This window comes from Podarcis bocagei, assembly GCF_964188305.1.
Source record: "Podarcis bocagei genome assembly, chromosome: 2".
In the NCBI taxonomy this organism is placed as follows: Eukaryota; Metazoa; Chordata; class Lepidosauria; order Squamata; family Lacertidae; genus Podarcis; species Podarcis bocagei.
The window spans coordinates 56,343,659-56,358,885 of NC_138126.1; the positions used below are offsets into that span (position 1 = coordinate 56,343,659).

Consider the following 15,227-nt stretch of genomic DNA (forward strand, 5'->3'; position numbering starts at 1 on the left):
CAGGGTTGGAGAAATGGTGGTATTCATAATCTTAAGGAGACATATTCTTCATGTATCGCATCTCTCCTTAAAGGGGTGCTTTGTGTGAGCCTAGCGGTCACTGCACTGAAGTGAGAGCAGCACATCTTTCTCAATACCACCCTTCCTACGTAGCCCACTGCTGCTCCATCAAAAAAAGGAACATATTATTCTATTATTGTAAATCAGCAAATAACCCTTTATCCTCAGCATGCCACTTGCAGTGCTTTGCTTTAGTTCATTTATATATAACAGAGGCAAGGAAGGGCCTTTTCAGCTGACAAGTGGGACCAAGTAAGTAAGAAAAATGGACAGGGTATAAGTAATAAATTATCATCATTATTCAATACGATTTACTCAGTTGAAAACAAATTCTTTTCTTTTCTTTACTATTTTTACTAAATTATTTAATAGTCCTGTACAGTATTCACATGGCCTGAACTTGAGGGGCTCCAAAAGTCCTGGTATTGGTCCCAGAAATCAAAGCAGCACTCAAGTCCTTTTGATATTCTCTTCACATATAATCTGTATTGAAGTCATAAGCATCATCCAGGTCACCAGTCTTCTCTGTGTTGAGTTGCTTACCTGCAGAAGGGAGGAAAAAATGTCAGTCTGAAATCATCTGCTTGCTCAAGGTGACATTAGTCTTTTGAAATTCATTAATCATAATAAATGTACCTGTAGGTAACTTCCCCAAGTCTGCATTATTTGCTTTTAGCTCTTCAGAGGTTGTTTTGCCGCTTGCTGTTCTGTTGCTTTCCTGAAACAAGGTGACAGGAATGCAAAATGTCAACATGACAGCACTGATGGTAATTAAACATTTTTCTAAAAGCCAAAGGCACTGCATATTACAATGGTACCTCCGGTTACGAACGCTGCTAACCCAGAAGTTGCTGCTCCTGGTTGCAAACTTTGCCCCAGGATGAGAACAGAAATCATGCTCCGGCGGCGCGGCAGCAGCAGGAGGCCCCATTAGCGAAAGTGCGCCTCAGGATAAGAACAGTTTCAGCTTAAGAACGGACCGCTGGAACAAATTAAGTTCATAAGCAGAGGTTCCACTGTATTTCAAACAGGAAGCTATTAGGCAACACATGCAAATTCAAAAATAACCTGCAAGTGTAGGTTGTCCTGTCTCGACAGTGTACCCTTTTATTCATGGATAAGGACTGAGGCCAAGAACTCCACCCTCTCCACTCTGCTGATGACTCTCAATATATTAATCTTGGTGCTCACAGATGTACCTCTTCAATATCACTTTCTATTTCATCCTCCTCTTCATCTTCTTCTTCGGTTAATTCCTCCTCATCTTCACTCGCTTCTGTCTTCTCCAAGTCCACTACTTCCTCTGGCAGTTCACTCTCTTCTATTATGCCCTCGGTGAAGCCAAGAGATTGAAAGGCGATGCTGCTTGCCTCATTAGGATATTTGCTACCTGTAAAAGAAATGTCCATTAATGCTATATGGGCAGAACTCTTGAAAGTGCTTTCCCAAAGGACAAATACTCTGGTCCGATTTCTATCAAAATGCTTTCACATTTTAAGTGAACTGTGCAGCAGAAAACATCAAAGGTGCAAGATGCTCAATTCATTTTCTAGTTTTAGTTGTATGTATTTGTCAGCACAGCACACTCAGGAGCGTTAAGTTTACATCTCTCGCTATAATCAAGATTCCATGGCACCTAACACAGTGATGCCACTGCTTGTTTGAACCCACAGAACTCAGTAGCAGCCCCTGAAAACTGAGCCACCTCCCAACTGCATAGCTCTGTCTGGCCACTCATGCTAGAAGCTTAATAAGCTTCAGGAGATGGCTCTTAGATGTATAAAGTAATGCTGCCCACTAACAAACTAAGTGGTATAACATAGCAAAACAACAATTACCCAACTGCTCTGAAACCCATCCTAAAGACCCAAGATAATTTGGTACACCAGCATCACCTTTTATGGTACTTTTGTTATCTTCTTCCAGATCCTGAAGATTAAAAGCCTGTTGTGCTGCTGCTACAATTTCACGGGACAGGTGTGGCGACAGAGTCCATGCTGGAGGAGGCCGTGAATAGTAACTCACTTTGGCCCTAAGAGGGGGGTGGGGAAGAAAATTGTTTACAAAGGATCTAAAAACCAGGAATTTGCCCTATTTATTCAGGAGAAGCAGAGAGCTGGACAGCAGAGGGCTGGACAATTTGTGTAAATTGCAAGGGGCTGGCTAGCAGACAAGGCACTCTGGTCCTGCCTCCCAGGAGTTAGCATTTAATTGTACACCCCCAATTTTCCACCTTGTTTCTGGGGCTGTAGCTGACCCAAAAAGGGGGGGTGCAACTAGCAGAGAGAAAGACTCAAGTAGCAGCATTTCAGGGAAGTGCAGAAGTTGGGCAAGGAGGTGTGAGAGAGCGGTTCTCCTTCACCACACCATGTTCTTTTAAGCACAGCACCTATTTCTCAGCAGCAAATCTTTCATGCAGACAAATGAGAACATATTTACCCTGTCCAATCGTACAGAAATAGTTTGGCCGCACTTTCTGTATCAGGAAGACCTCCTTTCTTCAGCATTCCTCTCTTCTGAGCAAGCAGAGTTAAGAACTCCAGAGAGTTTCTGTAGTCTGGGACGTTGTAGTGCAGCATAATCTGAAATAATAATAAAAAGAGAGCCTCATATGTGTACACAAGATTCTCCAACATCACTCGTAAGCCCAAGCCTTTTAACGGCAAGAGCAGCATTTTCTTGCTCCAATTTACATATCTAGACCACGGCAGAAAGCAGAAGTGGGTCAGAACTCCTTAGGAAGCACCGTTAAGCACAAAGCAAGATCAGAGTTGGATCTGATGTCTTCACTGTAACAGTAAGACATAACAAATATCCTCATTTCTCACTTGGCTAATACAGTAATAAGCATGAATCTGTTCAATGATGGGGCATATAAAACTTGAAATTCATATTTTATAACCCAACCAAATTCTCAGTTGTGATCTGTTTAAACTTTTTAAAGACTGCACTTTTCAATAATTACAGTATGTGCTGGGACCTCATAGTGAAGAGCAGGTAAGGAATAAAGTAAACAAGAGCATTAACTTGTTGAATCTTATCTGATTTAATCTAAAGAGTCTGACGTGATGGGCAAACATAGATGATTCTATCTGTGTGAACTTGATGCTACACAACTGCTACTGAACCTTGCCAGAAAGCAAACCAACAGCTATTTTAGCAACACAACAGATGGAGAACCTGTGGCACTTTGGGTGCTAGTGAATGTCAACTCCAATTAGTTCCAGCTAGCATGGCCAATGAACAGGGATGGTGGTAGTTTTAGTCCAACTACACCAGGAGGGCCACTGGTTCCCCATAAGTGCAACAAGTGTGCAAGCTAAACACACCCGAGGCCAATAAATTACTGGGAAACTATACAATAGCTTTACCTGCTGCTTGCTGCAATGCTTCAGAATAGCACCTACTGAACCGAATAAGTTTTCAGCATCAATGTCTGCAGTACTTCTCAGTGCCAAAGCAAGAGCAGAGTTGGAAGGTGCTGCAATGATACATGGACTATCTAACATCTTGATCTGTTTGTTGATGTGAACTATTTGTAGACACCTTTAAAAGAACACACACATAATGAGCATTAGGGTTTTGTTTAGAAAAAACAAACTCCAGGAAATATTTGACAAATAAGCAAATCATAAAGCAGGAGTGGAAAAGGTGTGGCACTCCCAAACCCCTATCATTATCAGCCAGCAATGGTGAGGGATGATGGGAGTTGTAGTTCAGCAATGTCTGGAAAACCAAAGGCTTCCCATCCTTGCCATAAAGAATCAAAGCATTAGATCTGGGCTAGATGGGAGTCTTTCCAGAAAGCAAAATGTTAAATACTGAAGACAACACAAATCTGAACATGTCAGGTTGCAATTACTGGGATATGCATGGTTATTCTCCACTATGTGCCCTTTTACTCTTGATTCAATTCCCATGATCTCTTCTGACAGCCCTGGTCCAATGAAGTAAAAACAACTGGTCTAGTTTCACAACTAGCAATTCTGACACAATTTAATTAAACATTTTATAGCACTCTGCTTAACAATATGGAAGATTATATCCATCTGATTGCCAATTTGAAAACGGCTATGCAATGGGAAAGCTGAAAATGAAATATGTCATTGTTAGAATGGTTCCCCACCCTGTCCTACAATTCATCTCCCTAATGGGATCTCTTTTGTGTAAATAGAGAGAAGAAGTCGAACCACAGGAGGGATCTTAGTGAAGTTGAATGGCAATGCTTGAAAAATGTTGTACCACGAAAGCAAACTAACTTAGTGAGGCCTCTGACTGGTCCCACGTCGCAGGCACGCACCTCTTTCAGACTATTGATTATGCTGCTTTTCCCTGTGTTAGGAAAACCTGAAGGCCAAGATACAAAATAAAAACAAAGGTGCATTAGTAACCAAATTTGGCATGCTAGGTACTATCTGAAGAGGAAAGTTTTCATTTTTTTGGGAAAGAAATCTGCTGAAGACATTTCTTAAGCTCTTTGTTCCCAGTGAAGTCTAAGTGGGTTCAGCTGCAGTTCCTCGCATGAATCCCTTGCCCTCTCCTCTACCAGTTCTCTTTCCACCCAACTTTGGATTGTAAGTATCTTGGGAAGAGATTGATTGTTCATGCTGTTAGTACAAATAATTCTAAGAGCAACCTTCCTTTCCATTCATCGACCCCAGAAGAAATGGCCAGAGCAAGTGTGAGCCAGAACATTTCACAGACAATCTCCACCCCCACAAAAAAGTGCAGTTGGGAAGATTACATGCAAAGATGGCTCCTTCCCCTTCTTGGTAGAGTGAGTGTCAATAGATCTCTCCCACCCCCACCCCCAAATGAGATGTTTATTTAGGTGGGATTCTATCCCAAGTTCAAAACACACCCAGGAGTAGAAACGTCATCTTCAAGTTAAATTATCCTCCAGGAAGACTGCTTACTTGGGAGGAATATTGTGGTATATATTCAATCTCCACTTCGTTTTCTTTGCCCATCCCTTGCAATATTGCTGAGGGAGCCACGAGGGCCGTGGTATGCAGACCGCAAGAGAAATGTCTGTAGGTGGCACTGCCACCTTCTGATTTTTGGCCTTGATTTGTTCTCTAAAAATATTTCACCTATAGGCGTGTGAGATACACCCATTTTAAAGCTGCCTGCGGAGCGAGATCAGAGTTGGATCTGAAGTCTTCACAATAATGTAAGACAAAAGCATATTATCCTCATTTCTCACTCCAGTGACAACAACAACAGTATAATCTCCTGGGCATGCACACGGTATTTCGAGCTCATGCTGGGGCTTTTCAAGCACATCATTCCCACAGCACGTCCCTGAAAGGCTACAGCTAAAGATAGGGGGCCTCTTCTGAATTGCCACCATGTGATACCACATAGCCACTAAAACTGCAGTGCTCAAACAGATTATTATTATTGCAACCCAAGGAACTCCATGTAGACAAAAAATGGGGCACTTACCCACCACACCAACCTGAATAACTCTCTCTTTAGTTACACTGTGCTCCCGAAGGAGTTTTAGCAGGCACTCACTCCCAAAACATAAGCTGGATCTCGATAAATCAATATATGCACTACGTCTTTTTGTGTGCTTCTTCTGTTGCTGTAGATTTAAATTAAGACCGGGTACGTCAGCATCAGAGGAAATGATTTCATAAGGCAATGTGTTTAAAACAGGAACACATTTAAAAAACACAGATCCTGTGCACCAAATGGGGGAAAACACATTTTTCATACCACCCTTCATCCGAGGATCACTTTACAATATAAAAACACATTAGCACATACCGCAGTAACAAACAAGAGCAATACCCCTCTAAGTTTAAAAGGCCACAGAATTTTGCAAAGGCCTGGAAGAAGAGGAATGTTTTTGGCTGGCACCTAAAGATATGTAATGAAGGCGCCAGGCGAGCCTCCTTTGAAGACAGCATTCCACAATCGGAGCCACTGCAGAAAAGTCACTTTCTCGAGTTGCTGCCCACCAGACTTCTCATTGAGGGGAAAACACAATTTTTTAAAATAATAATAATAATAAAACAAAAGACCCACCAAAAACAATGGAGTTAAGCTATCCACAACTAATCAAAAACCAGGGCAGTGGGAGCACCGTTCCCACACTGATGTATTAATGGGAGCATGTTTGTTGCGGGAAAAGAATAGCCCCAGCGCATGTAAATCTGCACCCACACAGAATTCCCCCACTCACGTCAAGAACACCGATTGGCTAAAGGGTCTCGGCCAAGCATACATATACAGGTAAATATACTGTTGCAACCTGTTAGAATGGAGGGAATGCAGTTTTGTATTAGGATTCTCTCTCTCTCTCTCTCTCCCCCCCCCCAATAACATTCCATGCAATCAACACATAGTTCAGCACTGTTGAAAAGAGGGTGGGCTGTTCTTACCACAGTTTTGTCCTTTTGCTGCATCGCAGACTTAAAAGCAATGGTTGGCAGTTCCTGGTTTAAATAATCCAGCCATTTCTCCAAGTTCTCTTTCGGTATTAGGTCTGAAAGATAACATCACCACAAACCCCAATGTGCAAAAATTAGGCAGTGATCACATTGCTGGTGATAAAATGGTTTCAAGGAAAGGCAGCTGCGTTAAGTCTGTTCAGTGGATTTGTTAGGTACTGATGCAATGGATGAAGCATATTCCAACCCATGAAAACATGCCACAAGATGCTTTGCAAATTCAAAGATGACTGTATCCCATCCCCTTTAGGTGTGAGGAACTGCTTTATTTCCCTTGGTTTAGAGGAAAATCCAAATGCTAAAAAAACCCCAATACAGTCACCCCCCATTTATGCACGTTTAATTCACATGCGACTGTGCATACGCACCGCCCAGGAAACCTAGAAGTTGGGGGATAGTCCTGAAGAGCCTCAGCAAAGGCCCTCTTTGGGCTGCAGGGAAGGTCTCTTTGAAAACCGCAGCGGAGCTTTGCTGACGCTCCCGGCGAACAGCTGACATGTGGGAAAGTGGCTGCTGTGGCTGTTGCTAAAACTACCCTATTGCAACCGGAACAGTGAGCTCAGAGTTGGATCTGACAGTCATCAGAGGTACATCAGTATCATTTTGTATCTTCCTCATAGCTCACATCCCACTGGAATGTTATTTAACTGGTTGACTGTACAAGTCTGCTTGGTAGTGAAACTTGGATGCTTGGATTTAAGTCAATTTCACCCTACTGATGCCAGATGAAAAGTATCTTGATACCAAACAAAAGCCATTACTTGTAATATAGCTTATTATTAAACACAGGAGGACTTACTTCTAAGTAAACACAAACATTTACTTCCATTCCTAGGCATCACACGTTATAATGAAACCACTAATCATTTGGGCTTAACTAAACTAATATGTATTTGTAGAATTAAAAAAAATATTATTTCCACTTACCAATTTTATTTAAAACCAGCAGTATTTTTTTATCTCCTTCCATCTGACTAACAAGTTGCTCCACCTGTGGGCACCTGCTGCCTAGAGGGTCTCTAGCATCTAAGACTTCCAGCACTACGTCAGAAGCTTCAATCACCTAAACAGCAACAGGGGAAAGGTGCACATTCCAGAGTCAAAATCTGCACAGAAATGTTGTCACCGTGTGCATTTGTAAGGAGTAGTTAAGATAAGGGCACTTTCTCTAATATAACTGAATCTTAACATCTGTTTGAAAGCAACCATCTCATTATTTTTAGAACCGTACAAAACTAATGACATCTTTCTTTTGCGATGGTCAAAATACAAAGAGAGAAACACAACCATTTTCAAAACCAGTTGGGATCACTTGGAAAACAGGGCAGTGCTGGAGTCCCCAGTAAAAGAGCTGTCACACAGCTGAAATGAAGGCGTTAGGTTCCCTGGATGGTAAATGGCCACAGTGAAAGTGTTTTTCACATGACTGTAAAAAAAATTACCTTTATAAGCTCCTTGCAAAAGAATTTCGGTGTCTTTTTCTCTGCCTGCCGGCTTGCCTTTGCTTTTTGTTTAGCTGCTGATTTCTAAGATAAAGTAGATACAGATATGAAAATTTAGTATACAGGAACCTAACATCACTTAGAACCGAAAAACTGATCATCAGGACTTCAATCTTTTAAAGCAACAAGAACACAAAATGACATGACAATTACCGCACTGGCCCAAATATAAGCCGCACCCGCAAATAAGCCACACCTTTAAAATTTAAGGGTGGGGGGGGGGGAGAGAGAAAAAAAGACAATACCTGGGCTGCTCTCGGGGGGTGGAGGAGCCACACCGCTTTGCTGGCAGCGGGTGGGCAGCACGCCATTGCCCTGCACTCCCAGGCTGTTTCCTGGTGGGGGCGGAGCCCACCGTTTGCTGGCAGTGTAAGATCACGAATATAAGCCGCACTTTACTTCTCACAGTCATTTTGGGGGGGGGGGGATGTGCGGCTTTTATTCAGGCCAATATGGTAAGTGCTCTGTGCATGTATTTGGAAGAGACTCCTTTCAGCCCCACAAAACGTCATAATTGGAATGGGGAAAAAATTAAAATTTATACATAAATAAATAAATTCCCAAGTATTAGCCTACATTTTGGGGAAACGTTCAGTTGGATCTGTCTGAATAAAACAAACTTCTGCTCATGCAGTGGGACTTCTCTTTCCTTCCCTCCTCCTGAGGCCTCCCCCATCTACTCTGTATCAAAGCATACCATGTAGGGTGTGCTTGTGGTGGGGGGTGGCCCACAATTGGAAGGCTCTGGATGGATTTGGCGTCTGGCCATTTTAGGCAAATGGAGGGGAATGTTGCCAAACTGGAAAGCAAGGGAACTGCAAAAGCCTCAACTGGCACAGATGTTTGGCACAGTATTGGGATGCCATTATTCCAAATGTCACAAATGATTTTTTTCATGTTTTGTGGAGTATTTCTGATTTAAGTGAAATGCATACCTTTTCAGAAAGCTTTACTTTAGCAGCATCCTTTTTATTAGCTTCTTGTTTGCGTTTCTTTTCTAGCCCCTTTTGCCGATCAAGCTTCTGTTGTTTCTTTAGTTCTTCACGCTGCTCACATGCACAAACACACAAAGGCACCAAGTTATATGCAGGATCTCCTACTGTATTCAGAAAAGCACCACAGCTACCCAGAATTCGACTGTGTTTTGTGTTGCAAACACCACCTTACAATCTTGCAAATGAAGCATATTAATAAAGGACAGCGGGAGAACGCCATGTCAGTGCTGAACCAGTTGCTAAGTTCCACTTTCCCTCTGAGAGTTTGTGAAGTCACACAGAAGCAAATGCCGAAGCGTTTCAACACTTTGTGCTGAAAGTGCAGCAGAAATGCCAGTGCTGCAGCCCAGGTTAATTACTCAAATTAGAATATTAACCACAAATGTTGCTGGACTAATTAAACACAGTAAGAAATCAAAGCTAGCAAGTACTAGGTAGGTCAGAAGTGGGGAATCTGTTTTAGCCCAACCGGTGTCTTTGTACAGTAGGATAGTTCATACAGATACCTCTCTTTATCCTCTGCCCAGAAAAGAGAGGCATTCTCAGAGTTCAAGGACACATCCCAGCCAGGCAAAAACACTAGGGGTATGAAACAGGGCTTGTCAGGGAAGTGGCCTGGGAAGTTTTCCAAGAACTGGACAGAGAGGCCTGGAGGCCAGTATTTGTTCCCTGGACCCAAGGCTCTTCATCCTGTTACAGGTGAACCACTGACTGCTGAAAGTAGACAGTGATTCACCAGAGTTCCATGACAATATGCCATGAATATGCAAGTTGTTTTACCCTTTGTTTCCTTTGTTCTGCTTCCCGAAGAACCTGCTCCTTGAAAGGTGCTGCATTGGGAACTCCGAGATCTTTCTTTGGCTTTTTGTGCCCACGTTTCTTGGCTTCCTTCCGGACTTTTCTGTTGTGTTCTCGCACCTGTAACCAACAATGGGCAGATTTTGCTATTAAAAGATGCTAACATTTGTTCATTGTAGCTGTTCACCCATATAGATTCTTCATTACACTGTGATCTGTGTTTTGTATACAGGTAATTCACAACTTACATGCATTTAGCTTTATACGCTTGGTTAATAATAATAATAATAATACGGGCAGGCGTTCAGGAAAAAGACTCCTACAGCCAACCAGAAGCTGCGTCGGACATTCGGGTTCCAAAGAACTTTTGCAAACCGGAACACTCACTTCCGGGGCTGTGGCGTTCAGGAGCCAAAACGTTCGACTCGCAAGGCGTTCGAGATACAAGGTACGACTGTAGTAGATTGCACACTGCTGAGTAACTCACCTTTTTCTGTATTTTAAACCGTTTGTGGCAGGTCATACGCTTACTAGCTTTCTTCAACTCTGAAATATAAAAAGTCCAAAGGTAAATAAATGTCTGCAGATCCAAGCCAACAATAACAGGTTAAATGCATGCCGCAACCTTTTCATCCACAAATATAATCCGAAACACTATACAACATACATAATACAGTATAAAATCATACCACATATAGACATCATACCACTTATAGACATCATTACATTTCTAACACCACCCTCCAAAAAATCATTCCGAATATGAAACCAGCATGCCAGGCAAAGGGCTGTTCCTTCCCGGTATGCAATTCTATCCACAAGTTTTGTTTTTAAGGTGGAAGTGCATTCAAAAGTGGCATCTCCACCTGCAGCCTTAAGTATATACTCAGTGTTCTGTGCTGCATGTATAGCACAGCCTTAGATTGCACTACAGGAGCAGAAATTAAAGACTTCAACCTCCATTGCCATATCCATCGCATCCTCAGAAACTGCTTTGTCATGACTGCTTTGTCAGTATTGATTCAACCCTATGCCAATCTCTATAGTGTTCAATGAGACATGCTTTCTAAGGCAGGCATAGGCAAACTCCGGCCCTCCAGATGTTTGGGACTACAATTCCCACCATCCCTACCTAACAGGACCAGTGGTCAGGGATCATGGGATCATCATTGCAGTCCCAAACATCTGGAGGGCTGGAGTTTGTCTGTGCATGTTCTAAGGGCATAGGCCGGGGGGGGGGGGAGGCCCGGGGGTCTTCTACTAATGGAAATAATATAATCATACAATGAAATGAGTCAGTACATATGCAGAAGAGCAGAGACATCTGCCTAATAGCGTCAGCCTTCCTCAACCTTGGGTCCCTAAATATTGTTGGACTACAAATGCCAACATCCCTGACCGACTGCCATGCTGGCTAGAGATGAGGGAGGTTATAATCTAACAACATCTGTAGACCCCAGCCTGGGAAAGGCTGATATACCTAGGTAGAATTAAACAACCTGCAGGCCAATGAAAGGGTCCTCCATCTCTAGAACTTACCTCCTGGAAGCTGTATTTATGGCTACAGCCTTTGCTGCGCATGTTTACTCAGATGCTAAGTTTGGTTGAGTTCATTGGGAGTTAAAGTGTGCAAAGGACTGCAGGCTAAACATACGCTGAAGTAAAAGCAGGAAAGGTGTTTGGATGGCACATGCCCAAGATTTTGAAATCCTTGCATGGGAAGGTTTTGTCCTTCACTGTTCAGCTTCTTGCTGTTGAGAACCTTTCCGGGTTTACAAGCATACATTTTAAACAGCCGGAAGTCTTCGCCAAAAGTGGAAAGACAGCTAACCCCTCCCTCTCTTACAGATTAAGAGCAAAGACAGACGGACAAGTTCATCTTCAGTAGCAGCCACAATTTGCCATGTCGTTAGGGTTGTTAGAAGGGAGCCCTATAGCCTCCAAATGTTGCGGCCTTCAACTCCCATTGGCTCCAGCCAGTGTAAGTAGGCCAAAAATTCTCTGAGATATCAGTTCTGCCCAGTCTTTCCCAAACACCTGGGAGGGTTTCGGTGCTCTATATAGGGGAGCATCAACAGTCCGTTTTGAGAGGGCAAAACTTAGCAGTGAGTGAGGTTTCAGACGGCGAAAAGGACACGGAAAGATTGGGATCAAGGGGAAAAAACACCGGGAGACCAAAATATTACAAGAGAAACGGGCCCGTGGACTGGAGAAAGGTGGAAAAACGGCCCGAGGAGCGAGGTGGGAAGCACACGAAGGAGAAGCAAGAGAACAGCAAAGGGGCTCCTCTTCACGTTGCTTGAGCTTTTAATGTAAGGCCAAAAGCGGGTTTGGGGTTTTCAGAGCCCCGAGCAAGAGGATGGGCGCATCAGTGCTTTAAAAATAAATGTTTAGGGGCACTCTTATTCTCCTACTCATATTGAAATACTGCCCCTCAATGGGGCCAAACTTAGATTCACAGAATGTTCAGGGGTCTGCGTCCCCCACTGGGCGCAGTTCTCAAATCCCGCTGGCGAGTTTCGCCGCGCGGGCACGTGGCCTGTCACTGTAGGCGGAGATCGCGGGGGGCTGGATGGACCTTTGGCCTGATCCAGGCAGGCCTTTTCTGAGTTAGGAAACCTAAGTTCCTGAGTTAGACCCAGAAGCGCCTCTCCAATACAGGAAGCACCTCGAGTCATGAGACCCCCGAAGCCGCGGCCGAAGAGCCCAGGCCACTTTCCCGCCTCCATGGAGGCCGCGATTCGCAAGAGGGGCTGCAAAGAAGTGGCCCGCCAAGGCGCACGTTGGCCTGGCCGCCCACGGGAGAGGCTGCGAGGCGACCTTTCTGCCTCCAGCCCGAAGCCCTTGAGCAGCGGCAGAAGCAGCAGCCGACCCTCTCCCCTCGCCCCCGCCCTCTCCCCAGCAGCGCTTACTGGGTCGTCTCATGGCTGCCTCGCAGGAGCTACTCCTCGCTCGTCTCCTTCCTCCGCCTCGTCTGCCCGGCGCTCCACGTGGAAAGGAGAAAAACCCGAGGCTCGGCCGTAAAGCGCCGCCCGCTCTCTCCCCCCCCTGTCGCGCTCCCGGCCTGCGCTTGGCGGCCGAGGCTGGCTGCTTTTGCGACAGCGGCGGGCTCCCCTTTGAGCGAGCGAGCGAGGCTGAGCGGCAACAGTGGCGGCGACGCCGACAGCGCGGGGGGCCGTGGCGGCGACGGGGGCTGAGCGCGGCCGCGGCTGCAGGAGGCGGGGGAGCAGCGGCAGCGGCGGCTGGGTAAGGCGAGGCGGCGGGCGAGCGAGCGAGGCGGGGCTGAGCAGGGCGCTCGCGGGGAGGGCAGGGCAGGCAGGAGGCCGCGGCGGGTTTCCCTTTGTGTGGCTGCGGAGCTGCTGGCGGGTCGCTTTCGCCCCTGACCCCCTGCCCGCCCTGCCTCACCGCCTCCTCATTTCCCCCTTCGCCCACCCACCCACCCGCTCGCTCCCCACACGCATCCCCATTCGCCCCCCAAATGGAACAAGAGCTTGGCCCTCGGGAGACCCTGAATGAACTCCTCTTGACTTCCTAACCCCCTTTCCCCCCACTCTGAATTCACACGCCTCTCTCACACGCGACATCACTTTGCTTGTTTCTTGTTCGCAGCTGGTTTTCCTTCTCCTCTTAAACCTTACCCCCCCCCCCCAATTTATATATTGGCTTGATTTGTTTTATTTTATTTTCTTTCAACTGCGATTTTGGATAACTTTTAACTTTTCCCTCTCGAAATTGCAAGCATGAACTTCCGCATGTGAGAAAATGATCTGAAGTTTTCACAGTGGTACGGGAGCAGGACGCACTGCACTTGTCAAAAGCGACACGGTCTCTTCTCTGAGAGATCTACCCCGCTTTGAATTTTAAGCATATGGAGGTGGCTGGCCCCCCATTTCCCATATTAATACCGTCTAGAAAAATAATGTTAGTACTTAGGGTGGTCACTGCATGTCCTTTAAGACCATGACTTAAAGCGTAAAGTGGAGTTCTTCTCCTTTCCAAAGAGTTACACTGTTGAGAAAGTGACAAACAGGATGAATGAAAAATGTAGGAATTGTGCACATGGTACTTCAGCAAATATAGATAGTGCTACTATCTGATGTAAAGGCTATTGCATTTCTAAGGGCTGGTTTTCTGTGTTTAAATTTCAGAAAGGCTTACATTTAGGTGGAACATATACAGTATTTTAGAAAGATATCCAATACGGTGTTTCCTACACAAGAAGTGCTATGTTTCTCATTGCTAGGGAAGCATTCTTTGGTGCATTTGTTTGAAACAAACTGTAAAAGCCTTGAGATGCTACTATCAGGTGGCATTTCCATATCTAACTTATTGACAAAATCTGAAATGGGCTGCATCTCTTGTTGACAGGCTGGGCTGGCAGGCTGCTGAAAACATTCTTAATTAGACAAGCCTACCCAGATGATTAGAAAGCTGATATAAATTTTAATCTGTTTTAGTATTTTAACTTTTGATATGGTTTAAACTATTGTTGTATAATTTTATTATTTTAGCTTTTTTTTAAAATCGCTATGAGGGTTTTTTTGTTTTTGTTTTGTTTCCCTGACACTTTTTTTCTGCTGAAAATTTTCATCCCTTAACTATCTGCAGGTAGGTGTGAAAGTTAAGCAAGAAAATGACACAAAGGAAAGAATTTCTCCCAGCCTGATCTGGGTCGGGTCATTCTGATTTGGGTTAGGGAAGTGGGCTCATGTGCTTTGGGTTAAAAAAATGTGGGGAATTCTAAAAAAGGGGTTCATTGATATAAAGGTAACATCTAGTTAACCTGAAGGGATACAGAGCAAGTTGCACATATACTGTCTTATAATAATCCTATATTCAGTTTACCAATTCATGACTGACAATAGGAAGATATGTAATACCGGGAAAACATTGTAGATGATTTACAGAATTAAAGGTGGCATTCAAAGCAACACTAAGGGAAACGTTTCATCAGTGCTTGGATTTCTCCTTGTGTGACAGAACATTGTCTTGCTCTTCTCCCAGAGGCCCTTTAAATCTGTTCTGGAGGTTTCACCAACACTCTAGAACATAATTTGGAGTGGGATAGATGGAGAAGTGGGTGAAACCCCAATTAATACTGCCCTAAGTTTCCAATCTTGAACTCTACTTAGAGAATCAGGTTTCAGTTCTTTCTACTCATTGATAGCTACTTCTGAATAAGCAGGTATAGGATTAAACTGAAAGTCCCATTAAGTTTGTGTGATGAACTTCTGAAAAAACATAGGATTATGCTGTGTGATGGTAAATAGCATTCCTGACTACTGCTGCCCTTCAGAAAACCAGGAACAAAACAGGTCCTGGAGTACCTATATACTGCATACCTGCTCTCTCAGGAGGTGTGATACAACAGGTAAATCCCAGATCATTTGAATCTTCAAGCATCAGTTCCT

General features: G+C 44.3%; 1 protein-coding gene across 1 annotated transcript; it reads right to left on the reverse strand.

Moving 5' to 3' along the window:
- Positions 1–337: 337 nt before the first annotated feature.
- On the reverse strand, positions 338–12,827 carry GNL3 (G protein nucleolar 3). The gene is made up of 15 exons (XM_081185154.1): positions 12,729–12,827; positions 10,304–10,362; positions 9,799–9,936; positions 8,959–9,069; positions 7,964–8,047; positions 7,449–7,584; positions 6,453–6,556; positions 5,509–5,650; positions 4,320–4,407; positions 3,432–3,606; positions 2,500–2,642; positions 1,956–2,092; positions 1,260–1,450; positions 697–778; positions 338–603 (listed from the first exon to the last, which is right to left on the reverse strand). Exons 1-15 carry the CDS (start codon positions 12,739–12,741, stop codon positions 533–535), a joined length of 1,674 nt encoding a protein of 557 aa, XP_081041280.1. The 5' UTR covers positions 12,742–12,827; the 3' UTR covers positions 338–532.
- Between the last annotated feature and the right edge of the window lie 2,400 nt (positions 12,828–15,227).

Coding starts and splice junctions, on each gene's coding strand:
- GNL3 (XM_081185154.1), bottom strand. Junction 779..1,259: donor TAGAAAGTGATATTGAAGAG/GTACATCTGTGA, acceptor ACCTTGTTTCAG/GAAAGCAACAGAACAGCAAG. Junction 604..696: donor CTTGGGGAAGTTACCTACAG/GTACATTTATTA, acceptor TCCCTTCTGCAG/GTAAGCAACTCAACACAGAG.